The following is a 27,058-nucleotide window of genomic DNA, read 5'->3' as shown; positions in this document are numbered from 1 at the left end:
CGGAGAAATATCTCCACATAACCTGCCTATATATGTTGCAACGCATATATTCTCACAGTAATCAATACAAAATATGACTGGTCATCACAAATCAAACTCAAATAGCCAACCCAGGCTTCAAAACTCGGAGCAAGTACCGTACAACGGTTCTTACCAATCAAGAGTGTCCAGATTCCAACTGCCAAGTTCCAAAATTCGCCCAAACGGCTGTCGCGGCAAACCGACAGAAGAGGTCTCAGTCGAGGACCGGCGCCACCCAGAAGGTCAGTTTGGAAGGGAAGGAAGAAACCTCGGGATGCCAGGACTAAAAACGCCGCTGGCAGTGATCACATCCCCGGCCAAATTCCTCACCTTCGTCACGACCAGTCCTTCGAGCATCCGAGTCGCCGATGAGCCCCGCCTTGGGCGCCAATTGAAGAATACAGGCCCCAGCTAGGCCCGCAGAATACAAGGGTTCGCTCTCCTGTAACAAAAGCTAGAAGGAAGTTGGCACGGAAACTGCAAATACAAAGACAAAGTTTATTAACCCTTAAGGGTGGTCCTACAACCCATACAACACTCTTCAGTATTTCATAGAGTAGCACAAAGAACTTGCGTACGCGGTCCCCTTTTATACACAACAGAGGGGCTCATAAGTGGGTGGATACAACATGAGGCAAACTTCTTTACCTTTTATGGGCATTTTCGATACAGAATCAATATGTGGGCGGGGACGACAATGTCCTAAGCCCGCGAAAACATGGTCAAGCAAGGACTAACTGATTACAGATGTGGTCAAGTCTGGGCATGCGCCAGACGGACAAAGGAGCTATTTATAGACTGTTACTAGGCAGATTACAAGAGCAACTAGCGAGAAGGTAGGACTCTTCTCGTGCACAGCACGTGGAGACATGACAATACAAAATGGAGTCCAGACATTAGTCAACATAAGACAAGAAACATGTTTTAACTAGAGAGAATTCATGTCTTTAGTGAATGCTTAATCATATCGCCGTTTTAGCTTTCAACACCATCTCGGATTGGCAGCAGCCGCCACTGGTCTCGTGCACTACAATGACTTTCCTTTGAAGGTTGCTACTTCAAAGGCAGAAACTGGTATAAGTACTGGATTTGTGACACCATAACGTCAGAACACTTCTGAACTAAGAGGAGATTCTGCCAAGAAGACTTGGAGAAGGTGCTTGAGAGGAACTGCCACTCTGCTTGCTGCTGTGTTGTGCTGGCCTACTGCTTGCTGTTTCTGTCTTGGAGAGTGAAGGGCCTGATTGTCAAGCTTCTCCAAGGTCTTGTGCGTGCTTGTCTCCTGTTAAGAATTTTCAGGGCCATCAAAGACTTCATCTGCAGCCCTTGAACTCCTCTGGTTCTGACCTGCCAAGTGGTGCCAATTCCAGTTCTGGGCCCTTGGAGGTGGCTTCTGCTGCAAGAAAGGAAGAACATCCATGCACCAGTCTTCAGCAACCTGTTTTTCTAGCCACAAGTTGGCCATGCGGATGAAAAATCAATGCATCGCCACCGTGCGACCAAAAAAATCAACGCAGTGCCTTTCGTGCGGCTCCAAGATTGCCGCAACTCGAGTCCCATGCGCCATGTCTCCGACGTCTGAGGCAACCACTCTGACTCCAACACAGGCCCTGCTGAGCAGCTGAAGATTTGGCGCATTACCTGCTCGCAGCAGGGAGAATCGCTGCATCGCCTGTTTCACCATGGCATCAACTCCAGCACGCCCGGATTTTCCATGCGTCACACCTGTGCGCCAAGTCTACATTGACGATGCTCAGCAGTAAGGAACCAAGGCTGTGTGTCCGAAACTCGAAACACCACTTCCCCTCACAGGAGGCAATCGATGCAACACCTTCCCTGACAGCAAGGATTTGAAGCATCACCTCCTCTGCACTGCAGCAAGGAATCAAACCATCACCTCTTCTGGCAGTAAGGAATCAACGCATTATCTCCCCTGAGAGTAAGGAATCGACGTATCGCTTTGTTTTCGGCACCTCATCTCCCATGCGCCAGTTTTCATCTTTTGATTTGACGCATCCCAGGTACTTTGCACAAAAGTGACGCATCCATAGTTTTTTTATGAACTGGACTGATTGAACATTCTAAAAGTGATATCTTTGCTTGTGTATGTTGGATTTTTTTTGTTTTTACTTCAGAGAAAGATTGGTTATTTTTCTAAACCAGTGTGGTGTCCATTTGTAGTATTTTCACTGTGTTACTGTGCGTTTATAAACAAATGCTTTACACATTGCCCCCGGGATAAGCCTGACAGCTTGTGCCAAGCTACCAAGGTGGTGAGCAGGGGTTATTTTAGCGGTGTAATCCCCTTCTCCCAACTTGAATAAAATTCACTACTTGGACAGCGTGCAAGTCACTAACAACTACAGACCCTCATTTCTAACAAGCGGTTTCCTTCCATTCCGTCAGATTGTGCTGGAAAACCCTTTTTGAGTAAATACACTCCACCGCAAACTATGCTAGATTTCAAATATAGTAAACTCAGTACTGGTGCAGAAATAATTGCCAAACAACTAAATTTCACAACCCTGGGTAAGTATCAACTGATGTGCCATGCTAATTCCTAGATAGGAAATGCATTCTAAAAGAGTTTCTTTAGCTGAACGTTCCTTGGCAGTTCCATATTGGGATACATAAAACCGTATTAGAACAAACTCAAATTTTTGGAGGAAATGCTCAATATGGAGGAGAATCAAAGGGTTCAGGATAAGCAGCAGACCAGCTCTTTGGGGCAGTGAGAAAAGCTATTTCTAAGCCGGACTTCTGCTGGGGGGCGGCTTAGGAGAAAAAAAACATACTCTAAACTTTAAATCGAATTTCCTAAAGTACTTTTTTCTTCACAAAAAGATGTATCGTCATGTTCAGCATCCCGTTGGTCTCTACACTGAACTCTGCAAACACTTATGCATAGCAAAAGAATACAGCCATAAAATAACTGCAGTAATTGGTAAAAAACGAATAAATGAACCAGGGATAAAACAATCAATTAACTACTAACCCAAGATTTTAAAACCACAGGCTAGTACATTTCTGGCCGCAAGAAAGGCAATCAGACATGTATGTACGAGATGATAGCAAGATTAAGAAATATTCTGAAGCATTTAGACTATTGACATGTGGAATACAGGGGACCTATAACAAACGTGCTCAGAACCAATGAGGGCCATTGGTGCTCTTTTTACGCTGCCATGGCACCTACGTATTAAGAAAAGAAAGGTTCAGAGACACTTACATGGCCCCCTTTGTAAGTACCCCAACTGTGGTTGTACATGCAACGCATGCACAATGCAAAGTAGGCTCACCCTGATTTGTATTGTAGTGTGGCCATGCCTGTGCCTCTGCCTAGTTATAGACAGAGGAGTAAGGGTAAAACAGTGCACCAACTAGCTCCACTTATGAAGTTTCTATATGTTAGTGCCACTCCCAAGAAAGCACTTTTGTAGGGGTCTTGGGCAATACCAAGAATTCCTCACAAACCTTCCAACAACAGGGTCTCAAAATCCAGGCTGCAGTGTATACACAGTGAAATTTTCAGTAGCACTACAAACCATTGCTTCACATTTACTGCTGGGCTTTGCATGCTCTGAACAGATTTATTGCTGTAAACAAAAATAAAATGTTTGACGAGAAATCCTTAACCAAATAAGTTAACAAAATAAGGGATGAACCACAGGTATCAAACGTATGTATGTCACTGCGTAACCCACTGCATTCATCATCGTGTGCAAAGAAAATAGGTCTGTACCTCCAGGCAGGTGCTGCCTTCATCTTCAGCCATATCTGTGGAGGACAAAATGATAAAAAGGTAAGAAATACAAAAAACAGGTTCCGAGTGCAAACATTATAAGAGAAAAGTCAAGTAGAGCAATCAAAGCATTATCTACAACAGTCTTCAACTTGAAAAGATTTACAATGGTGACAGCATTTCTTATACGAAGCAAAGGAAATCAGATCATAGGTGAATGTTCTACTGGGACACAAATCCAGCTGAAAAGGTAACACCATAAAGGGGTTATACTGCCTTATGTTACCTGTTAACCACGTGATGGGTACAAAAAAAACAAAACAGGATGTTTCTGAGATGCTACAAATACACTTCCCAAGCCAAAAAGCAGTGCTGGGAACACGTATTCCCATAGTCCATGATAAGAAGAACACTAAGATTCTGCAATGAATAAATAAAATAACAGGTAGTAACTGATGCAGATGGGTGGAATGCATTTTAAAGAGACCATACGTTCAGAAAAGCAATATCGTGCTAGAATCAGCGCACCTCATCGTTTGGATCCTAGATAGGCCCAATTCACTAAGTTCCAGTCTGTATGCCAGGTCAGACCAGCACCCATTAAACAAGTCATGTAGTGTGAGTAGGCGGGTTGCCAGGTAGTATAAATATAAATTAGTCATACCCATACCTCCGTCAAAGGGTGGGATTCGGCACCGGGCTAAGGCTATAGGAGGTCTCCAACTGCCCCAGAGGAGTTTAGTGGTTACGCTATCTAGCTCCCTGAACCAAGCCCGTGGGAAACCAAAGGGGGTGTTTTGGATTACATAGAAGGATCTAGGGAGGACCATCATTTTAAAAAGGGCAACTCTCCCAAGGGGGTTGAGTGGTAGCGTCCGCCATTTGCGGAGGTCTTCCCTAGCTCTCTTCACTAATGGGGTTTTGTTAAGTGAGCAGGCGAGGTCGGGGAGCATTGTGATCCAGATTCCCAAGTATTTAAACAATTGCCACCTGGAGGGTATTGTAGATTGCCAGTCGAAGCAGTCTCTAGTTAAGTGTAAAGGGACCAGATCCGATTTGCTTGGGTTCAGTCGCAGACCGGATACCCGTCCGAAGGAGTGTAGTGCCCGGAGACAGTGGGGACCAGATTGGGCTGGTTCTGCAAGGAAGAGCAAGACGTCATCCATGTACAAAATGATTTTGTCTTCTTCCGAGCCTGGCCATTTTCAACCATGAATTTGGTCGTCAGACCGAATGAAGGACGCCAGGGGCTCCATCGATAAGGCGAAAAGGAGGGGTGGGAGGGGGCATCCCTGCCTCGTTCCTCTTCTAATGGGAACCGCCTCAGACAGAGCCAAATTGACGAGCACTCGCGCTCGGGAGTAGAGGACCTTAACCAGGTAATGAAAATGTAAACCTAGACCCATCTCGGCCAGCACATAATCCAAGAACCGCCAGTCCACAGAGTCGAAGGCCTTCTCAAAGTCAATTAGGAGTAGTGCAAATAGGAGGTTAGCATTTGGCGGTTTGCCAGGGCCAGGTGGAGACGCCGGAGGCAGTTTCTGGTCCCTCGTGACGGCATGAACCCACATTGACCAGGGTGGATCAATTAGGTAAGGTAGGGCCTCAACCGATGGGCTAGGACTGCGGCAAATATTTTAACCTCTGTGTTTATGAGAGAGACTGAGCGGTAGTCAGCACAACTTGAGGAAAGCGGTTGCGTTTTGGGGATAACAACAATGGTGACAACATCTGTCTCTGGGGGAAATTAGCCCTTTTCGAGGGCCTCATCAAATAGGTCAGAGAGGTGTGGGACGAGTATCCCCCAATATGTTGCGTAGTACTCCTGTGGGAGACAGTCAGGGCCTGGGGTTCTACCCGATGCAGAGTGTGTTATGGCGTCATTGATCTCCTCACGGGTGATGGGGAGGTCAATAGTGGTGATTTCAGCCGCACTGAGGCGGGGGATATGGAGGTGATCCGATTTGAGCAGCTCTGGGAGGGAGACTTCCGGCCATTGCACGGAGTGCAGCTTGCGAAAATAGGGGGCAGACGTCTGGGCCATTGCTGGGGGGAGGGGGGGGGGGAGCGAAGGACAAAGCCTTTAAGGTCTTTAATCTATTGAATTATGCGGTTGGCCATGGGATATGTAGCTAATCTATGGAGGGTCTTCCCATTTAGGTCTCCCCAGCCATACACCCTAGCTATAGAGGATCTCCATAGTAGTTTGGCGGCGTCCAAAGAGAATTGCCTGATTTAGTCTCCGGTGTGTGCGAGTTGCCTTGTCTGGGTCTCATCTCGGTCTTCAGGTGGGCGTTTCTCGAGGAGGATCGCTTGGGTCTCTCGCAGAGTAATCTGATTGGTCTGGGTCAGCCGCTTGAGTTTAAGTTGGCCCTTGGCGAAGATTCGGATGGTGGCTTTGCCCGCTACCCATAGGGTACCTGGTGATGGAACAGAGCCACCATTGGTGAGGAACTACTGTTGAAACTCTGCCCCAATTGCTTTTTTAAACTCTGTATCTTGGAGGAACCACGCGTTCATCCTCCAAGTCTGGTGGGTCAGGTTAGGAGGTTCTCCAATGCTCAAGAGTATGGGTGAGTGATCCGAAATGCCCCTGGGAAGCATAGTGATATCTCTGATCTTTTGGCAGTCGACAGGGGGAATAAATATGGTATCTATTCGTACATGAGGGCAATATGCAGCTGATGTGTGAGTAAATTATGTACTCTGGGGATGCCAAATCCTCCAAGCATCGGTCGGGACATACAGGGTGAGTGGACGGAGTCATTACGTCTTGCGGCCGGGGGGCTGCAATATCTGGGGGTCTTCCTGACCGATGTGCCGACGATCGCCTTGGAGCGCAACGTGGTGCCGGTATGGGAGAAAGTATGTTGAGATGTTAAGCTCTGGGTGCGTATGCCTCTCACCATCTGTGGCCGCTCTGCCATCTTTAAGATGGTGGTACAAAAGGGGGTGGTGATGGACGGAGCATCAGAACCAATCAAAAACACTCGCACCCAGTCAACAGATCTGGGTTTGATCCATCACCGTTCTTTAGCCCACTCTGCCACCCCAGTTCAGACATGGCCATATGCAAATCAGTCTGACCCTGTGCCTCATAGGAACAGTCCAGTCCGAACTGCCAAGCCATGCCTTCCCTGGACCGGAAACAAGCTTCCTAGGACCGGTTTCTGGCACTTCAGCCGTCTTCAGCCAGGCTTGCTTGAAACCAGTGGCAAAGTGTGCAAGGGACTCACGTCTGAGCATACCCTGCCAACTTATGGCGAACAAAGCGGTACAAAAGGGGGTGGTGATGGACGGAGCATCAGAACCAATCAAACACTCACACCCAGTCAACAGATCTGGGTTTGATCCATCACCGTTCTTTAGCCCACTCTGCCACCCCAGTTCAGACATGGCCATATGCAAATCAGACTGACCCTGTGCCTCATGGGAACAGTCCAGCCCGAACTGCCAAGCCATGCCTTCCCTGGACCGGAGACAAGCTTCCTAGGACCGGTTTCTGGCATTTGTACCGCTTTGTTTGCCATAAGTTGGCAGGGTATGCTCAGACGTGAGTCCCTTGCTCACTTTGCCACGCCTGGCTGAAGATGGTGGCACTGCCTCAACTTCTTTACCAGCTCCAAAACCACCCATATGAGATTCCTCCCAGTTGGTTTCGGAAGGTTAATGCGGTGCTGAGCCAATTTCTGTGGGAAGGGGGCCTGGCCAGGGTATCGCTGCGGGTTTGCTTTCTGCCAGTATATGATGGGGGACTGGCTACCTCTGATCTCTTATCCTATTATTACGCCTCCCATTTATTGGTCCTAAACGAATGGTGGTATGGCGATAGGGGGGACCCGGCGTATGCGGTGGAGAGGCGTCTTATGGACCCACATACGGTACATACCCTACTTTACGCGACTGCATTGCGAGAGGCACTGCCACCGGTCACTCAGGTGGTGTTTCGGGTTTGGCGTCGGGCTTTATGTCATATTGGCTGGTGGGGTAGGCTTACCCGAGAGACCCCGTTGTGGCAGAACGGGCTGCTCCCTCAGTTGGCGACCCTCTCTGGATTTAGGGGCTGGGACAGGATTGGTATCTCCACGTTGGGATCGGTGGTTAATGGCTGTGTGATAAAATCCTTTGGGGACCTACAGCATGAGTATCAAATGCCACAGACGCAGTTCTTTAAATACCTCCAGCTGCGCCACGCCCTCGCCCCTAGACTGGAGGGTATGCAATCCATCCCCGAATTCAGTCCCCTTGAGGCTAAGGTGTTTATGGGGGATCTCCAAGAAAAGAAAGTCTCTAAAGTCTATCAGTCTATGGCGATTCATAGTGCTCCGTCCCTACAAGGTCTGCGTGAGCGGTGGGAGACGGATGTGGGGCCGTTGGACGAGACGGATTGGAGGGAGGCCCTGGCCTCCCCCGTGAGGCTAGTATAGCGATCCGACTGCGTCTCGCCCAATTTCGGTATCTACACACGACATATTACACACGGCAGCGGCTGTGGCGGGCGGGTCTTATAGCCTCCCCGGACTGCCTTAGATGTGATGTGGGCGAGAGGTGGGGTCTTTGGTGCACACGGTCTGGCACTGCCCTGCAGTGCGCTGGTTTTTTGGGGGGGGCGGGGGGAGTGTTAGGGTGCCTATCGGAGGTGTTGGGCTGGGATCTTCCAGTAGACCCCAAATTGGTGTTGCTCCATATTATGGCCGATGTTGGGGGTAATATCTATAAGCGTCACTTGCTGCTGCTGGGCCTAACGACAGCCAAGCGGGATCTCGCCCGGGCATGGAAGGCCCCGGCGGCTCCCTCTCTTAATGTTTGGAAACAAGGTTTAGATTTCAATATGGGCCTGGAGTTGCCGATCTTTAAGGCGCGTGGGTGTCCTAGGAAACACTTCAAGATCTGGAAGCGGTGGGCTGACTATAGGGGCATTTTCCTTGAACCGGTCCCTACAGATGGAGACTTGGGGCCTATTTGAGTGTCAGGTGTGGCGCTGAGTACTAATTGTATAGCGATAGTGCTGGTGGACTCTGGCGGTGGTGCGGTCGCGGGGGTGGGTGTTGGGAAGGGAGGGGGTTTTCTTGACAGATGTATGAATATCTCTCCAATGTTCCTGGTTATGTAAAAATATCAAGAGCTGTTGCTATTTACTATGTGGCAGATCCCCTGGTTCTACAGGGGCCTGCAGTCCTTGCCTTCTTGATTAATAAAAGTGTTGTTAAAAAAAACAAATCCTCCAAGCATCACAGAAGCCCAGGGAATCCGCCCCGTTCGCCAAGTGTTTAGCGTGCATGGCTCTTGAAGCGGAAAGCTTGCTGGCAGTTGCATGGTCTGGATTCATAACCGCGTTGAAATCTCCCCCAGCTATTGTCACACCCAGGGGTAGGGACGCAATGAGGTCGGCGGTATGTTTCAAGGTCAGTGCGAGCATTGATGGAGGTGAGTATATGGAGACTAGGTTGAGAGTGGTCCCTCCTAACATTCCAGTCAGGGCCACAAAACCTCCCTGAGGGTCGTTAGTAGCCTGCATAAGCACGAAGGGGAGATTACGCCGCAGAAGGATTGCCACCCCTCGCGATGCCTGGGCAAACCCTGAGTGCCACACTCTATCATAGCTATATCTCGCTGAAAAGGGGCAGTTGTTAGCCATGAGATGGGTCTCTTGAAGTAGGCGTATGTCAGATGTCTGGCGCTGGGCGTAGTGCAAGACTGCGGTTTGTTTAACCCTGTCGAGGAGCCCATTGACTTTCCAAGATAATATGCGGAGGGGGATTCTGTTATTGTTCATGTATGTCATTTTATGTTATATCCTCTTGTATAGCGTGCAGCTGCCCCAGCGAAGGGGCGTCCCGGCGCTGATAGAGTCTGAAGAGAGTCAGGGCTAAACTGTAGGAAACAGGTGGGTTTTGATTGTTTTGCGAAAGGATGACAGGCAGTCTAAGTGACGAATCTGCACAGGGAGGGAGTTCCATAACTTAGCGGCCAGATAGCAGAAGGACCTGCCCCCTGCCCTGGTGCGTTTCACTCGGGGAACGGTAGCCAGGATTTGCTCAGCAGTGCATAGCTGGCGGGTGGGGACATAGGGGACCAGTAAATTGGATAGGATCTTAGGGGTGGAGAGGTTTAAAATTTTAAAGGCTAAGCACAATGTCTTAAATTCGATCCTCTTGGAGATGGGAAGCCTGGACTATCTGGGAAACTTTATTGGCACCTCATAGTAAGGAGTTGGCATAATCAAGTCTCGACAAAATAGTCGCCTCGACTATCAGCTGACATGTGGATGGATCAAAAAATCCTAATATAGGCCTCAGACCCCGTAGGAGTCCAAAGCAGGTGCCGCGATCTTTTTAGTATGATCTTGAAATCCAAGCGTGGAGTTAAGCCAGATCCCTAGATTCTTCACCGCCGACTTAGGAGTTGGGGCACAGCCCAAGGATACTGGGGACCACTGCGTACTCCAGAGCCCCTTGTCCTTCCCCACCAACAACACTTCAGACTTATTAGCGTGAAGCTGGAGGCAGTACGTGGTCATCCAGCATGCGACCGCCTCTAAACCATTCCGGAACTGAGCGGCATCCCGAGACTGGTCATCAGAAAGAGCCACCACCAGCTGGGTGTCATCAGGATAGGAGACCATGGTCCCGCGCGACTTCTGCCAGGGGTTGGACAAAGAGAATAAATATAACCGGGCTTAACGCCGAGCCCTGGGGGACCCCCTGCTTGATGGAATGGACGTAAGAGAGGAAGGGAGGGGCAGAGACCTGAGAAGATAGGTCGGACAAAAAGGACCGGAACCATTCCAGTGCCATGCCGACTACCCCTGCTTCCTCTAAACGGGACAAGGAGGATCCGATGGGAGACCGTGTCAAACGCGGCGCTCAGGTCAAGCAATATCAGCGCCGCCGTCTGACCTTCATCCAAAATGACCGGGGCGGAAACCATTCTGGGAGTGGTCTAGGATCCTGATGTTGTTCAGAAAGTCCGATTTTTGCAACCCAAGGCTTAAGAGAAATAGGTCGAAAATTTTCCGGCTTGGTGGGGTCTAGTGAGGTTTTATTCAGAAGGGGGAGCACATTTGCCTGCTTCCATGCCGAAGGGACCACTGCCATGCTGAAAGAGCAGTTAATCGTCTGCCATAAGGGCGTAAGAAGTATAGGTAGACGAGTCTCTAAATTGGGCCGGCCTCATGGGGTCCTGAGGGGAGCCCGATTTGACCTTAGTGCTCAATGTGAGAAGCTCGTCCTGGGAGATGGAGGGTATTACTGCCAAAATGGCGATAGGCTTGGGTGCTGAAGGGGTCACCAGGTCTGTGGTGCAAATAGGGAAGGATTTATATATAGCTTCTACCTTCTGGACAAAGAAGGTGGCCAGATCCTCGCATTGTTGTCCAGACGTAATCGTCGAGGTAAGGGGATCCTTCCTCCTTTTAAAATCATTAAGTATGTTAAAAATGCTTTTCATAGGGTTTTTGCTAGATTTAATCTCGTTGGCGAGGTAGGCTGCTCGAGCCAAATGTATGGCTTTATGGTAGGGTTTAATCGCGTCCTGATACCGCTTCTTATCTGTGAGGTCATAGTCCTTTCTCCAGGCCCCTTCTAGCGGTTTACATGTGGTGCACAGGGCGGCTAGAGAATCGTTGTACCAAGGATTGGAGCTAGAGCAGCGGCCTTTGGACCATTTGGCCGGAATAAGAGTGTATAATGCCTGAAGTATCCACTCACAGATTGCTTTGTACAATTGCTCCGGGTTAGTGTCAAGGATAGGGGGACAAGAAACCAAACAGGCAAGAAGGTCCTCCAGCTTGAGTTTATGCCAGCAGCGTCTGAAGGTGGCCCTGAGGTCAGCTCTGGTCACTCCCTCAAAAAAGGGGAGGGCGATGGAAATAAGGTGGTGATCGGACCAGTACACTGGGCTAGGGGTCTTGACTGTATGAGAGGGGATGTTGGAAAAAACTGGGTCCAGTAAATGCCCAGCAGTGTGGGTGGATCCCACTACCAGCTGTCTAAGTTGACAAGCAGCGAAATCCGCAAGCAGGCTGCCAATTTCCGGATCGGAAGGACGATCAAAGTGGATGTTTAGATCGCCAATGAGGCTAAAATTCACGGCTCTCAGTGCAAGGGAGTGCACAGCCTCAATAATGGCTATTTTGAATTCCGAGCTGGATCCAGGGGGGGGCGGTAAACTAACAGGCCAGAGAAAGAGGAGTGTGCGCTAAAGGAGATGACAAAACGGGCACATTCGCACCTTACGACGTCTTCCTTAACAAATGTGCAGTGGAGGTGGGATTTACAAATAAAAGCTAATCCCCCGCCTCTAGTCCCTCTGTTAAGAGTCTGAATACTGAACCCCGCGGGGAGTGCAAGGCCTGGTTCGGCCACTGTGGCATCAGTAAGCCAAGTTTCAGTAATAAAAAACACATCGGGAGATTCATCCTCAATAAGATCATAGATCTCCATATAGTGTTTGACCAGAGAGCGCACATTCAAGTGTAGAATTTTTAAAGGGACTTTTGATGGGGCAGGGGGTGGTGTTGGCAGTGAAGGGTAGGAATTGTAGCCACACTTATAGCAGCAAAAAGGCCCTTCCACCGTGGTCCCTAGGTGCACGTCACAGGGGTTTGGCTGCTGGCCAATGGATATCAAAATGGTGGTTGCAAATGGGTTCAGAGGCCTACAGAACTCAGGTTGACTGAGGGATTGACTGGGGTCTGTTCTGATTGCAAGACAGCAACTGTGACGGTACTTCGCAAGTGGTATGTGGGACTATCGTAGTGCAGGATAAGAAGGCTGGTATGACGAACGTGATGGAACAACAACAACAACTCAGGACAACGGTCCCACTCCCCTTCCCTACCTCCTACCCCCACCCTAAACTTCGAGAACAGAAGCATCGGTCGCAATAAAGTAAGGTTAATTGACCAAACTAAAACATTCGGGTTGGATTGCGTGGAGGACCCCTCCTTACATAAAGACATTCATTGTCTCGGCGGAGAGATCTATAGATTGTAGCAGGAAACATGCCTTGGTGCATTTGGTAAGGATGCGTTGAAGGCATGGCGCTGTTAGACCCATCGTTCCAGGAGCGCCGGAATGCGAGAGAGGTCGGATTCAGCAGAGTCAATGTGGAGGTTCGCAGGTGAGGCACTTCGAGGATCAATGCAGCTGGTGCAACTGGATCGCCGCGGGGAGCGAGAGTTGCTCAAGAGTGTTCAGTCTCTAGGGCGCAATTCGTAATCAGCAGGTGAGCCTGATCTGGCTCGGTGGACCCCAAGCCTTCTGCGAGACTGTGTGGGTCTTCCGTGCGGCTTGGGCACTCCCTTACGGGCGTTCCCAACTTGGGCCTTTCGGGGGTGGAGCCGAGGCATTCATCTTAAGAGGCCACTCCTCGCTCAGCCAAGTCCAGGCCATCTCGGAGGATTAAAAAAAGTGGGTTTTGTTCTGGAACACCACTCGGAGGCGCGCTGGGAAGACCAACCTGTATTGGAGATTCAGGGATCGCAGTTTTTGTTTCACCTCGGTGAAATAGCGTCTCTGGGTCTGGATCACCCGCGTGTAATCTGCGAAGTTCAGTATGGGGTGACCCTGGAAGGCTAGAGCAGTGGTTCCCAAGATTTTGACTCCTGAGGACCCCCACTGAATCACTATTGGAAGCCGGGGACCCCCAAGCAATTTGTACAATTTCAATTTCAAAAAATTAAAACAGTAATTCGCAAAAAATACACAAACATGTACACACCAAACAAATACGTGCATTACTAAAGCTTTTATTATTTTATATTGAAAAATATGCAAAAATCAAAACATTTTAATGGGAAGGATGGTGCTGCATCTCGGCGACTAACATTTTGCAAGCGATTTCTGCACTTATTTTTAAGGTACATAAGATTTGAGAAAGCCTTCTCACATAAATATGTGGTGGGGAAAGGAAGTAAAGCCTTAAGTGCCTTGTACGATAATTCAGGGTAATCTGTTAGTACATGCAGCCAAAAATTTGTCAGACTCAGAGACTTTTCCTTGGATTGAAGTTTAAGTGCACTATCTGTAGAGATTTCAATCACTTTCATTGACTTTGCCTATGTCTTTAAGCTGTGCTATACAGAAGTCTGCAGCATGCTGAAAAGTTATAATAAAGAAGTGTCAGAAGCAAACTCCGCCCAGGCTTAATTGTGGGTTAGGCACAGGGCCCGGCTGGCCAAAGGCTGTGCACATTGGGAAGGGAACACTTTCAGAAGTTGGCTGTACTAAACTCTCAAAAATACTCTGATTCACTGAGCTACATTTAAAGTGAAGTGAAGTTATGGTTGGTTATAAAACCTCAACATAGGTTTTTTTTAAACTCAGAAATTCACATAAAAACCCAGTTCAAGTGAAGTTATGGTGACAATACAAAGCCTAAAAACTGTAATTCACCAATCATAGTAAACGCTGCATCCATTACTGATGCATCAACCATGCAAACTATTAAGTGACACAAAACGCAATGCTTATGACCTCACAGTGTTTATACTTGTTTGTTTTTCTAATAAACCATTTCACAGATGGGGGAGGGGGTTCTCTGTGAACTGTGATGGAGAGGCAGGGACTGCTAAGAGTAGCTTACGACAGACGTCTGCCTTCTTGGGTGGGGGGTTCGCTGCGAACTGTGATGGAGAGACAGGGATTGCCAAGAGCAGCTTATGACAGACGTCTGCCTTCTCGGAGGTGGGACCCAGACCTGGACAAGCAGTTACGAAACAGTGTGTTGCATTCTGTAATCAAAGCGGGTTTAGACGACGCTGCTTGTTCAGAATCTGCGCTGCTGTCTTAGCCTCAGCTGCTACTTAAAAAATCCAAATTGCTTTGCCATTTGGTGTGTATCGGGAACTGTTATTCATCCATTTACCGTAGTTTTACTGCAGTTTACAATGAGAAAACCAGTCTTCTGAGCCTGCCCTTTGCAATGCAGCAACATGAAGTAAAAATCTTTCTACCAAATACTATTAGCAGTCATTCAGAAAAGTCTCGGAATTGTACCCCAGGCAGCCCCATCGCCAAGGCTGGGGAGGATGCCCTGCCTTCTAATGATGCAGATTGCAACCAAACAAAGAGAAAAACAACAACAAAAACCGAGCTGGCTAATGTTAGAACAAAAATCCATCCTCCCGGTGGAATTTCAATCCCGATGCACGGAGGTGAAGGCCCGCGGGATACTCACGGCCCGTCCAGAAGGCGCGCTAATGGAAACTGCTGAGGCCTGAAATAAAATCCCGCTTCCGTTTTTAGGTCTCGCCTGAGCCATCGCTTTAGCGGTGCTCTGGCGAGAGTTTTAGTAAGCGGGATTTGGAAGGGCAAACTAGGGGCTTTTCAGGCCTCAAACTACAGTGCATGTGCACCGGGCGCGCGCACCATTTGTCAGCCTGCCTGATCACTTTCGCGGCCGCTTTGATGTTCTCAGTGAGCCGCGCAGCCACTGAGAACATCAAAGCGGCCGCGAAAGTGCTCACCATTTGCCACCCACTCCCTTATCCCACTTCCTGCTTGTCTGACTCCCACCAGGGGCTTTACATTCGCACAGGGTGTTGGCAGCAGCCTGGCGGTGGTGCGGCTGTGAGGTGCAGCTGGTGTGAGCAATGCCCTGCTCTCAACACCATCTCCTAACACAGGCGGGCCCCAGATTAGAACCCAGGAGGGAGTAAAACCCTGGAAGGGATGCGCATGGGCGTCCGTTTTAAACAGGTCCCACTTCTTCCAGCAGCACAGGATAAAAGCTACTATCAGGTGGTTGTAGGGTGTCACTGTGGGATTCAGAGCTGAACTCTGCTGCGCTACATTCATCACTCACGTCTTGATAAGCCTTCTGTCTGCCACACACTGCTGCCGAGCTCTTTGGCACACATGCAGTTGGCTAATGCAATCAAGAATGCTTCTCTGACGGGGTATTTGAGCACAGCACGGTGAGCTCATAGCGCTCGACTCAAGTAAAAGCCCCCCTGCCACCTGCCTCGAGATGCGCTGGCACCAAGCATCTTCGTGGGGGCTCGGAGCATACATCAAACACACACCAGATGCCGGCCCGGCACTCCTTGCTACAAGGACTTAGCAACTACAAGGCGGCTATCGAACGCATCTTTAAAACGAGCGCAGAGGCCAGAGTCGAGCGAAGCTTCCGAAGGAGGAGGAAGGCTTGTACGTGTACGGCTCTGTCGTTATTGCCAGAATATTAAAAAGCAACTACAACAAATCAAGGTCCAACGCAAAGAAAATACACGCACAGCGGTTACAGGCACCCCCACTTCTCCTATCTCTACCGTTAATACAACCCCTCTAGTTGAAAACAAAAAAACACCCACTGAGCTTTCTTATCCCCCCCCACCCCCACCAAAACAAGCATTGGCATAGCCAATAGGTCTCACCTTTGGGACCTTAGAAGTATTTAGTTATGCAGCACAATATCCTTGGTGCAGCATCATCAACTGTTGCATGGCTAAATACTTATAAGGTCCCAAAGGCGAGACCTATTGGCTATGCCAATGCTGGTTTCTACTTTTAGCAAGTCTGGGAGAGGCGATCCCTCCAGCTCATATTGATCAGTTCCGTTAGGGTCATAAGTTTATTACTGTTTCATGGCCCGGCTGATACTCAATATTTCTGCCTCTAATCAAATCAACATTAAAAGCGTGCCGATCTCAGTGACTTGCATACTAAGTACGGGCAGAAGCAAAGACAAGGTACCGTAGTAGCAAAGCGGAAAGTACTGAAAATTTGCAGTTGCCATTACTAAACCTGAAAACATCAGTACGTTAGCAAAAGCGTACAAACAAATTAAACACTTACATGCAGTTCCAGACGGAGAAGAGCCCTCCTGCCCGTTCGACTTGCTCCAGCCTCCAATGTTCTTCAATCTCGACACACAGCTGCTTTCAGGGCAAATGGGGACATATGGTAGCAAAATGCCCTGGGCCTGGCTACAAACAGAAGAGGAAACGCATGCACTGCCGTGCGAGTGCGACATCTGTTGACAGGCAGAAGTGAATAACACAATAAGGGCATTCACCCTTCAGCTTGCACCTATAGCTGAATGGTGATTGGCCAGATTGTATTGCAGTCTTGCTGCCCCGGCGCCAACAACATTCATACCTCTTATGTACTGTGAGGGTGCATGAGCGTTTCGTTTTTCACACCAACGGTAGGCACTCAAGTCTTGCCCTCCAGGAACCCCATGAAGCGGAGGTTGTTACGTCTCGACCTGTTTTCAGCAACCTCTGCCCTTTTATGTAGCTCATTTGTGTGGGTCTGTATGCGGGCCACTTGCTCTTTTAGTTGAGTAGGAATATGCTACTTACCAGTATGCATCTGTTCTTGGCATGTAGAGCTGCAGAGCCACACACTTAGGATAGTAGATCGCCGTCTGGTGTTGGGCTCGGATGCTTGCAGGTTGTTGTTGTCTTCGGAAGAAGTCTTTGGTCACGAGCTAGGTCACTCCTCCCTTGGACTACAGTGCGCATGGGCATCCACTCAGATTGTTTTTCGAAATGATGGAGTTTGTAAAAAGAGCGAGATGTCCATGTGTAATGTCTAAGTAAGACAATGCTGGAACAGATACAGGTCCCGGGGAGGTGGGTGGGCGTGTGTGGCTCTGCAGCTCTACATGCCAAGAACAGATGCATACTGGTAAGTAGCATATTCCGTTCGAGGCATATGAGCTGCAGATCACACATAGACTATATAGCAGTGTCTCCCCTAGCGGTGGTCACCTGTATCGGTTGCAGCAGTTTGGAATAAGGTTTTAAGGACAGCCTGACCTACAGAAGCTTGTTGTTTTGCTTGCATGTCAACACAGTAGTGTTTAGTGAAGGTATGTGTTGTAGACCATGTGGCTGCCTTACAAATGTCTTCTAAGGGAATGTTTCCTAAGAATGCCATGGAAGCCCCCATTTTGCGTGTGGAATGCGCTCTTGGGGGAACTGATAGTGTGCGTTTAGCCTTGTGGTAGCATATTTGGATACATTTAACTATCCACCTGGCTATCCCGGATTTGGAAATGGGGTTGCCTTTATGTGGTGGAGAGAAAGCAACAAATAATTGTTTGGTTTTGCGGAAGGATTTGGTTCTGTCAATGTAGGGCTCTTTTAACGTCTAAGGTATGAAGAGCTCTTTCAGCTACCGAGTCCGGATTTGGGAAGAACACTGGTAGCTCAACTGATTGGTTAAGATGGAACGGAGATATGACTTTTGGCAGGAATTTTGGATTTATTCCAAGAACCACTTTGCTGCGGTGTAATTGTAGGAATGGTTCTTGTATGGTTAAAGCCTGGATTTCACTACCCTTCTAAGGGATGTAATAGCAATAAGGAAAGCCACTTTCCATGTGAGGAACTGCAATTCGCATTTATGCATAGGTTCAAATGGGGGTCCCATGAGCCTTGTAAGAACAATGTTTAGATTCCACACTGGAGAGGGTGGTAATCTGGGCGGAATAATCTTCTTAAGGCCTTCCATGAAGGCTTTAATCGCAGGTACTCTAAATAGTAACACGTGTTGTCGATTTTGTAAGTAGGCTGCTAATGCTGCTAGGTGGAGACGTATGGAGGAGTACGCTAAATTACATCTTTGCAAGTGTAGTAAGTAGCAAATGATGTTCTGGATGGATGCATCCAGTGGGCGTATATCATTGTTAGTGCAGTAAATGGCAAATCTTTTCCATTTTGCAGCGTAGCAGGCTCTAGTGGTAGGTCATCTGGACTCTTTTACAATATTCATGCAGTATGGTGGTAGGTTGAGTAACCGAACTCTAGGACTTCAGGAGCCAGATCGCTAGATTCAGTTGACCTGGATCTGGGTGTCCGATTTCTCCATTGTTCTGGGTTAATAAGGACGGGGAGAGGCGCAGATTTTGGTGTGCAACTAGAGAGAGTTCCAGCAGTGTTGTGAACCAGGGCTGGCGTGCCCATGTGGGAGCTACTAGGATCAGTTTGAGAGACTGTTGCCGGAGCTTGCGTACCACGAATGGAATGAGTGGGAGAGGCGGAAAAGCGTACGCAAATCTGCCTGACCCGTTCATCCATATCGCATTGCCCTTCGACTGTGGGTGGGGAAACCTGGCGCCGAAGGTTGGGCATTTTGCGTTTTCGTGTGTGGCGAACAGATCTATGTCTGGTTGGCCCCATTGTTGGGAAAAGGGGAGTAGGACTTGGATGTAAATCCCATTCATGGATCTGTTGAGTCTGTCGACTTAACAGGTCGGCAATCTGATTGTGAACTCCTGGAAGGTGTTCTGCAAGTAGGTATTTGTTCTGGGGAACGGCCCATCTCCAAATGTTCTGTGCGAGCTGGGACAGCTGGAGAGAATGTGTGCCTCCTTGTTTTTGTATATAATACATGGCTGTCATGTTGTCCGTACGGATGAGGACAGTTTTGTTCTGGAGATGTATTTGGAATGATTTTAGTGCTAGGAATATTGCCAGTAGTTCCAGGTAATTGATATGGAGCACTTTCTGTTGAGTGGTCCATTTGCCCTGAGTGGTGTGTCCTAGGAGATGGGCTCCCCATCCCGTGAGTGATGCGTCCGTTGTTAGCACTATTTGTGGAAGAGGCTCGAGGAACGGCCGCCCTTTGGACAGGTTTATTGTGTTCCACCATTTTAGAGAGCGATGTGAGCAGCTGTCCACCAACACTAGATCTGTTAGTTGTCCGTGAGCCTGATTCCACTGACGTGCTAGACACTCTTGCAAGGGACGCATTTGTAGTCTTGCATAAGGCACAATGAAGATGCAGGACACCATCATGCCTATGAGTTGCATGAACACTTGCTGGAAGAGAGTGTTGGGTTTGAAATTTTGCGATCAGAGCTTGTATGTTGGCTATCCTGGCTGGGCTGGGATATGCTAGGGCTTTGGAGGTATTTATGGTGGCTCCCAGATATTGATGTATGTGGGAGGGTTGGAGATGAGATTTGGGATAGTTTATTGTGAATCACAAGCTGTGTAAGAGTTGAATAGTTTGGTGGGTGTGTAGAACGCATTTGTTGAATGAGTTGGCTTTTATTAGCCAGTCGTCTAGATACGGGAAGACATGAATTTGTTGTCTTCTGAGATGCGCTGCTACAACTGCTAGACATTTGGTGAGTACTCTGGGCGCAGTTGTCACCCCGAATGGGAGGACTGTAAACTTATAGTGTAGTCCGTCCACCACAAACCTTTGGTACTTCCTGTGAGCAGGATGTATGGGAATGTGAAAATAAGAGTCCTTGAGATCTAGTGTGGCAAGGAAATCGCCTTGTTGTAGTATTGGGAGCACTTGTTGAAGAGTGATCATATGGAAATGATCTGAGTTTATATACAGATTTAGGGGTCTGAGGTCGAGTATTGGTCTTAGAGTCCCGTCCTTTTCGGGGATTAGGAAGTACAGTGAGTATACCCCTGTACCCTGATGTTGTAAGGGAACTAGTTCTATTGCGGGTTTTTGAAGCAATGAGAGAACCTCTTGTTTGAGGAGCGTAAGATGGTCTGGTGACATGGAACGCTGCTTGGGTGGTATGTGTGGGGGGGTAGTGGTGAGTTCCAGGCAGTAACCATACTGGATAATTTGTCTTACCCACTTGTCTGTTGTGATGGAGTTCCAGACAGGTAGGAACTGTTTGAGTCTACCCCCGACTGGAGTGGAATGGTCTGGGGGGAGTGGAGGAAAGTCACTGTTTTGTGGCGGGGGAGGTACGAGTGTTGGTATTGCCTCGACCTCATCCCTTAGTGTTGTTTCCTCTATATCCTCCTCTAAAATGTCCTCTACTGGGGGATGTTTGTTGAGAGGTTTTGAAGGTAGAGGAGGTGTCTGCTCCCATATTCTTGGAGGCTCCTCTGTAGAAGGAGCACCAAAAGGAGCCGCGTGGTTGTGGAGACTGCAATGCTCCAATGGACTTAGCAGTCTCGGTGTCTTTTTTCATTTTTTCGAGTGCAGTGTCTACTGCTGGCCCAAATAGCTGTTCTTGGTTAAATGGTTGGCTGAGTATGGTACTTTGTACTTCTGGTTTAAAGCTTGAAATGCGTAGCCAGGCATGGCGTCTGAGGAGTACACTTGTGTTTATTGCTCTAGAGGCGGAGTCTGCGGCATCAAGTGCGCATTTAATTGACGCATTTGAGATGAGTTTTCCCTCTTGTATAAGGTCATTTGCCTGGGTCTTGTATTGGTCTGGCAGGTGTTGTAGCAGATTCTCCAACTGATCGTAGTGAGGCCTATCATAGCGTGCTAGTAGGGCCTGGGTGTTGGCAATACGCCAATGATTAGCAGCTTGTGCTGCTACTCGTTTGCCCGAGGCTTCTAATAGTTTAGATTCTTTGTCAGGGGTTGGTGTATCTCCCGTGGTTTGGGAGTTGGCGCGTTTCCTTGCGTTGGAAACGACCAAAGAATCCAGGGGGAGCTGTCCTTTGATGTAACAAGGATCTTCTGGGGCAGGTCTATATTTTTTCTCAATTCTTGGGTTAAGCACCCTGGCACGGACGGGGTCTTTAAATACTTCTGTGGCGTGTTTTGTGACACCTTTAATCATAGGTAGAATTTGTACTGTTTTTTGAGACTGTTCAAACGTGTCTAAGAGGAAATCTTCCTCGGGTGCATCAGAGTGCATGGTGACGCCATGGTAAAGTGCTGCCCTGTTTACTAGTTGTCCAAACTCCAGGTGGTCATCTGGAGGTGATGGTTTGGAGGGATATGGTGTAGGGTCAGGCATATCTGGTAGAGGGTATGCCCAATCATCCAATGGTGTGGTGTCTGGATCCGTGAACGGATCATTAGGGTCACCAGGATCCACCCCTCCCCCTAGGTCCATCATCATACTGTGGAGGTGGTGTATGTGATAGAGATGGTAGAGGTAAGGGTGGTGTAGGCAGTGGGGGTGGGGTAGAAGGTTGCATGGGAGAGGAAGGAGGAATAGGTGATGTTGCAGAGTCCTTCTTTCTTATAGGAACTGGGGCAGGTGTTGTGTCCAGTTTCCGTTTCTTACATGGCACTGCAGTGACATGTCCAGTCTTCTAATTAATATAGATCCTTTTTTGTGTTGGATCTGGATGGAAAAGTTCTTGTTCTTCAGGAGCAGATTTTGGTGCCAATTTTTTCGGTTCCGATCGAGGTTTTGGTTGATTGGTCGAGTCTTTGGCTTTAGGAGGTGTATTATAGTCCTTAGCCGGTGGTTTCGGTGCCGATGTTAAGTCTTTCGGCTTGGGAAGTTTCGGTGCCGGTTTATCTAAGGGCCTCGATGTTTTCGGTGCCGAGGGGTCTTTTGTCTTCGGTGCTGAAGGTGCCGGGGGTACAATTACATGCGGAGGCGGGGCTTCTGAAGGGTGTTTTCGGTCTCGACTGAGGCCAGCTGGCGAAGTCTTGACCAATGCCTTTGGTTTTGGAGGGGTTGGGGCAGTGGTACTCGCGCGTTGCCCAGGAGTAATGTAATGGGGTTGTCTGAGTCGTCTGCTTCTGAGATGATTTGAAGTTCCTCGGAATCTTCTTCCGGGACATCGGAACCCTCATCAAAGATGTTTTCTGGTTCCGGGGCTGGTTTGTGTGCCATGATATTGCGTCGAGCTCTTCGATCCAGAATGGTCTTTTGGGATCGAAATGCTGCGCAGGCTGGACAGCTGGCTTCGTCGTGTTCCGGTGATAGGCACAGGTTGCAGACTTTGTAATGGTCACTGTGCGGAAATTTTGCTCCACACTGGGGGCATTTTTTAAACTGCGTCCTTTCCATGATCCGTAGGCCTCACGGCGTGGATAGGCCCAACCGTCCGCGTCGACGTCCGGAATCGAGCCGATGAATTCGATGTCGAGTGAAGGTGCTTCGATGTAGTTGTTAGTTTTTTCGCTTCGAAAAGCTTGTATTTGAGATTTTCAACCGGAGTGGAAAAGTTACATCCGAACCTAATGGCGGAAAAAAACAATCTGAGGATGGAGTGGATGCCCATGCGCACTGTAGTCCAAGGGAGGAGTCACCTATCTCATGACCAAAGACTTCTTCCAAAGACAACAACAATCTGCAAGCATCCGAGCCCAACACCACATGGTGATCTACTATCCTAAGTGTGTGATCTGCAGCTCATATGCCTCGAACACACCGTTTTCAATGATTGAGATGCGGGACTCAGTTTCCGTGATGTGGGTCGTCGTTTTTCGGAGATCCTGCCGAAGGAGAACCATGTCTACTCGGACCTCACCGATCTCGTTTTCAACTGAAGCCTACGATGCACCAATTTCTTGTAGGATGGTGTTGAGCTCGGTAGCAGGTGCTGTTGTAAATTTCCCGGCGGGCCCAGCCAATGACCCGGGGTAGTTCGTTGTGTACTGGTCCATTTTGGTCTGTGTTGGAGGAGGCTTAGTCCTTCCCCGTGAGCACAAAACGGTGTGGATATTCTTAGCCTTAAGCACCTCGGGGTGTTGTGTGGGCCTGGTGGAAGCCAGGGGTCCAGCACCGTTGCAGCGCGGCTTTTAGCATGGCAGATCACCCAGTTTAATCAAGTTTAGTCAAGGGATCCCAGCGGGTCACTATCCCAGTGCCCCCAATCGTTATCCTTGGGGGAGGGGGGGGGGCGGTACCCAGTTTAATCAAGTTTAGTCAAGGGATCCCAGCGGGTCACTATCCCAGTGCCCCCAATCGTTATCCTTGGGGGAGGGGGCGGTACGGGAGGTTGTATAGGAATATCCGCGGTCAGCGGTAGCCATGCCGGGATCAGTTCAGAAATAATGGATCTCCTTTGATGTCACAGCACTTCCCCAGCCTCTCTGGGAAGGGGGGTCCTGGCTCTTCCAGCTTGTCAGGGCTTGTGAGCGGGGGGTGAGGGGGGGGGGGGAGGGAAGGAGGGGCCAGGCCCACCGCTCACCGAGCCCCAAGAGGCAGATTTTCAGGATGGTGTAACAGCCCAAACTGGTCAGCGGTTCATGGCTCCGCCGGTCTTCCCAGACCCCATACACTGCCTGATCTTGCCAATAAACGTTGTGAACTGAGAGATATGCCAGGGCCTAGGCTGTGCAGATAAAGTCTCCCTCTGAGGGAAGTTTCTTCCTCTGCTGCCAAGACCAGCTAAGGAATCAGTGGTGCGGGCGCTGATCCTCTCCCGGGTGGAATATGCCAATGGGCTGTATCTGGGCCTCCCTGAATATATTTTCAAAAAACTGCAGGTAGTGCTGAATGCGGCAGCCTGTTTGGTTTTGAACATCCCGTTGAGGTCAAGCATGGCTCATCATCTACGCACGCTTCATTGGCTCCCGGTTAGGAAGCGCGTGGAGTTTAAGGCTTTGGTGATAACCCATCGCGCCTTATATGCTGGTGGTCCGCCATATCTCAGGAAACTTTTTGCTTTTTATGTGCCAACCCGGCTTCTAAGATCATCTTCTCTGCTGCTTGCAAGGATTCCTCGGGTGCGCCTTCAGAGAATGGGGGGCAGATCCTTTGCGGTTAAGGCAGCGTTGGCTTGGAACTCACTCCCGTCTCTCTACGGGCCAAAGAGATTAATCAGTTTAAAAAGCAGCTTAAAACCTTCCTATTTTAACTCCTCTCCTCTTTTGGATCCTCACAGGCTCGCGCCGGGACACTCCCAAGAGTGGCTGTGCGCGCTACAAAAACCCATTAACATAACAGAACATATTTCTGGTCTGGTACTGCGGGTGGGGGTTCAGGGCTGCAGGACCGCCACAGCTCTACAGGCCTCAATCGTATAGCCAGGAGTCAGGTTGTAGGCCCAGGGACCAAGTCTGGGGCCCAGAGGATGCTGCGCTGAATGGTGCCCGGGGCAGGCTGCCTCAGGTCGTTGGAGTCCCACCTGTGCGGTCAGAGCACAGCCCCAGGGGTCCACCCCAACCAGATCGGCCGCAGTCGAGTCTTTCGCTCTCTCGCTCCGCTGCTGCCAGGTCTCTCCCGGGATGGGTCCGGTTTGTCATCAGGCCGCAGCATCAGATAACCAGGGCTGCGGAGCGGCTGCCGGGTCTGCCGGCAGTCCAGGAGTCGTTGCCACAGGTCTCCACCCACAGGACTTACAGGGCAGGAGGTATGGATTGCCCTTAGGCATGTAGCTCTCGTCGGCCCTCGGTGTCTATGGCTCCAGATCGGCAGCCGGACCGCCATCTTGCTTGGGTGCTTGGCCTCGCCCCTTTCACCATGGGCTGTCCACGGCCACACGGTGACTTAGTCTTGCGTTTGGGTAGTCTGTGCTACTTCAGTGGGATGTCAGCCTGCATTGGACAATTTTAATCAAGCCGATGTCGAAGGATGCTTGGGCGGATGACAGATGGGTCCAGGGCACTCTTAAGAGTGCGACCTTCATTTTTGAAGCGCCAAGCCACGCCCTCGCAATACCACCATTTTAATGATCGCAATACGACCAGCAACAGATAATGGGAGCACTATCCAACGGTCTATCTGTCCAGCCAGACGATCAATGACCGGGAAGTAATTCAGACAGATGACCTCCGAAACTGTGCGGTGTAAGACTACACCTAGATATCTGGGAGGGTCGTTGCACCAGAGTAAAGGAATGCCCAATGCGAAGGGGAGGGTGATCTCCGTTAAATGAAAGACTTCAGATTTGTACCAGTTTATGACCAGTCCTGAAAAGACACCAAAACGAACCTCCTCACGAATAATAGGGGAGAGATTTGTGGTGGGTTCCCGAACAAATAAAAGGATGTCGTCCGCATATAAAGAAGCCAGAAGTGGTTCATGGTAGAACCCAATCGCTCGATGGAGGTGGTGCTCCTGGAGATGTCACACCAAATGGTCCTTCGTGATAATGAACAATAGGGGCGACATCTGGCATCCCCGACTGGTACGACGCGATAGTGAAAATTAGTCCGAAAATTTCCCATTAACTTGAAATGGTGCGGCAGGATTTGTATATAATAAACAGACTAAGGAACGAAAATTCTGTGGAAAACCAAGTTTAGTGAGTGCTGCCAGGAAAAAGTCCCACTCCAGGGAATCGAACACTTTTCCAGCGTCAAGTAGTATCGCAGCAGCGGGAAGAGTGGGATTTATTTGGTTTATGACGGCGAACAGCATATGTAGATTTACCGACGTGGAACGGCCTGGCATATAGCCCGATTACAGTGGAAAGACTAGCTGACCTTTGCTAATATTTTGTAATCTTGATTAAATAAAGAGAACTGTCAATAGGGCTCACACCCATCAGGCGGATTGCCCGTTTAAGAAGCAGTGTCACTATTGCCTCTCTCATTGTATTAGGCAGGTCTCCCAACTCTAGCACCTCTGCATAGACCTCCAAAAGGTGTGGAACCAATAATGCTTTATAAGTTTTATAAAAACATACCAGTGAGGCAGTGAAGCCATCCAGCTTGTCAATGGCCTCCTCGATCTCCGCACCAATAAGAAGTGCTACTGACCGTTTTCCAAACAAACCATCGCTATTTTGTTTAAATAATCGGAGAGGGCTGTGCCGGTCGGTGAGAAGTAGGAGGTATATAGAAGAGTATAATAGGACAAAAAGGTGGAGATAATGTCTGCATTGCGTGCGACACAGGCACCGTCTGCAGTCTAAAGTTGAGTAATGTATGTAATATGCTGTTGTGGGGTAAGTAGACAGGCCAAAGAACGCCTCGGCCTCTCACCCTCCCCATACACTTGAGCGCGCACGTACTTCTCCAAATAGGCGATCTCGCGTAATGGAAGATTCTGGCAATCACCTAAGAGCCTCACACGCTAATACAATGGCGGGGGTGACACTCCAGCCAATGTCTGGGCATTCAGATCCGGCAACACTTGTTCGGTGTTGTCAAGGTCCCGGTGGGGCGTGCGCAATACACCAGCTTGTTTAGCCATGCAAACGCCCCTAATGTGAACTTTGAAGGCCTCCCATAGGGTGGGGTACTGCGATAACGAGCCTGTATTAGTAGGAAAATATTGTACAGTCGCATCTTGCACTTCGCTCTTGAAAAGCATGTCCAATACAGCATCAGTTGGAAAGCGCCAAGGCCTGTAGGGACGTGCAATAGTGGGCAAAATTACAGACTGGTATAAAGCAGAGTGGTCTGACAGGGTTTGAGACAAGTGATCGGCTTCTCGTAATGTGACCAGGATGCCCAGCATCGTATACCATCTATCTATACGGGACCAGGTGCCATGTGGTGCAGAATAAAACAAAAATCCCTTGTCTACAGGATGCAAGTGTCGCCATGCGTCAGCTAGTAAATGTACGCGTAGTAAAGCCTCAAGTTCCGCAGTAGAGCACGGTTTGTGATGTGGCCAGTGCCCATGGTATCCAGCTTCGGTTGCAATGTGAGGTTGAAATTCCCACCAAATATGATTGAGTCTATTGGTAATGCAGTAACATGAATGGAG

General features: G+C 49.1%; 1 protein-coding gene across 2 annotated transcripts in view; it reads right to left on the bottom strand.

The window, feature by feature from the left end:
* The window catches only part of PNPLA7 (patatin like domain 7, lysophospholipase), a 1,876,659-nt gene that overhangs the window by 1,805,510 nt on the left and 44,091 nt on the right, over positions 1–27,058 (bottom strand). For both annotated transcript variants that reach the window (XM_085610534.1, XM_085610541.1), the window contains exon 2: positions 3,764–3,798. In XM_085610534.1, coding sequence (XP_085466660.1) covers positions 3,764–3,796 — 33 coding nt within the window. In that variant the 5' untranslated portion in view covers positions 3,797–3,798. The remainder of the gene's footprint in view (positions 1–3,763; positions 3,799–27,058) is intronic.

This window comes from Triturus cristatus, chromosome 1_2 (genome assembly GCF_964204655.1).
Source record: "Triturus cristatus chromosome 1_2, aTriCri1.1, whole genome shotgun sequence".
Lineage (NCBI taxonomy): Eukaryota > Metazoa > Chordata > Amphibia > Caudata > Salamandridae > Triturus > Triturus cristatus.
This window is presented reverse-complemented; position numbering and strand designations above follow the sequence as displayed.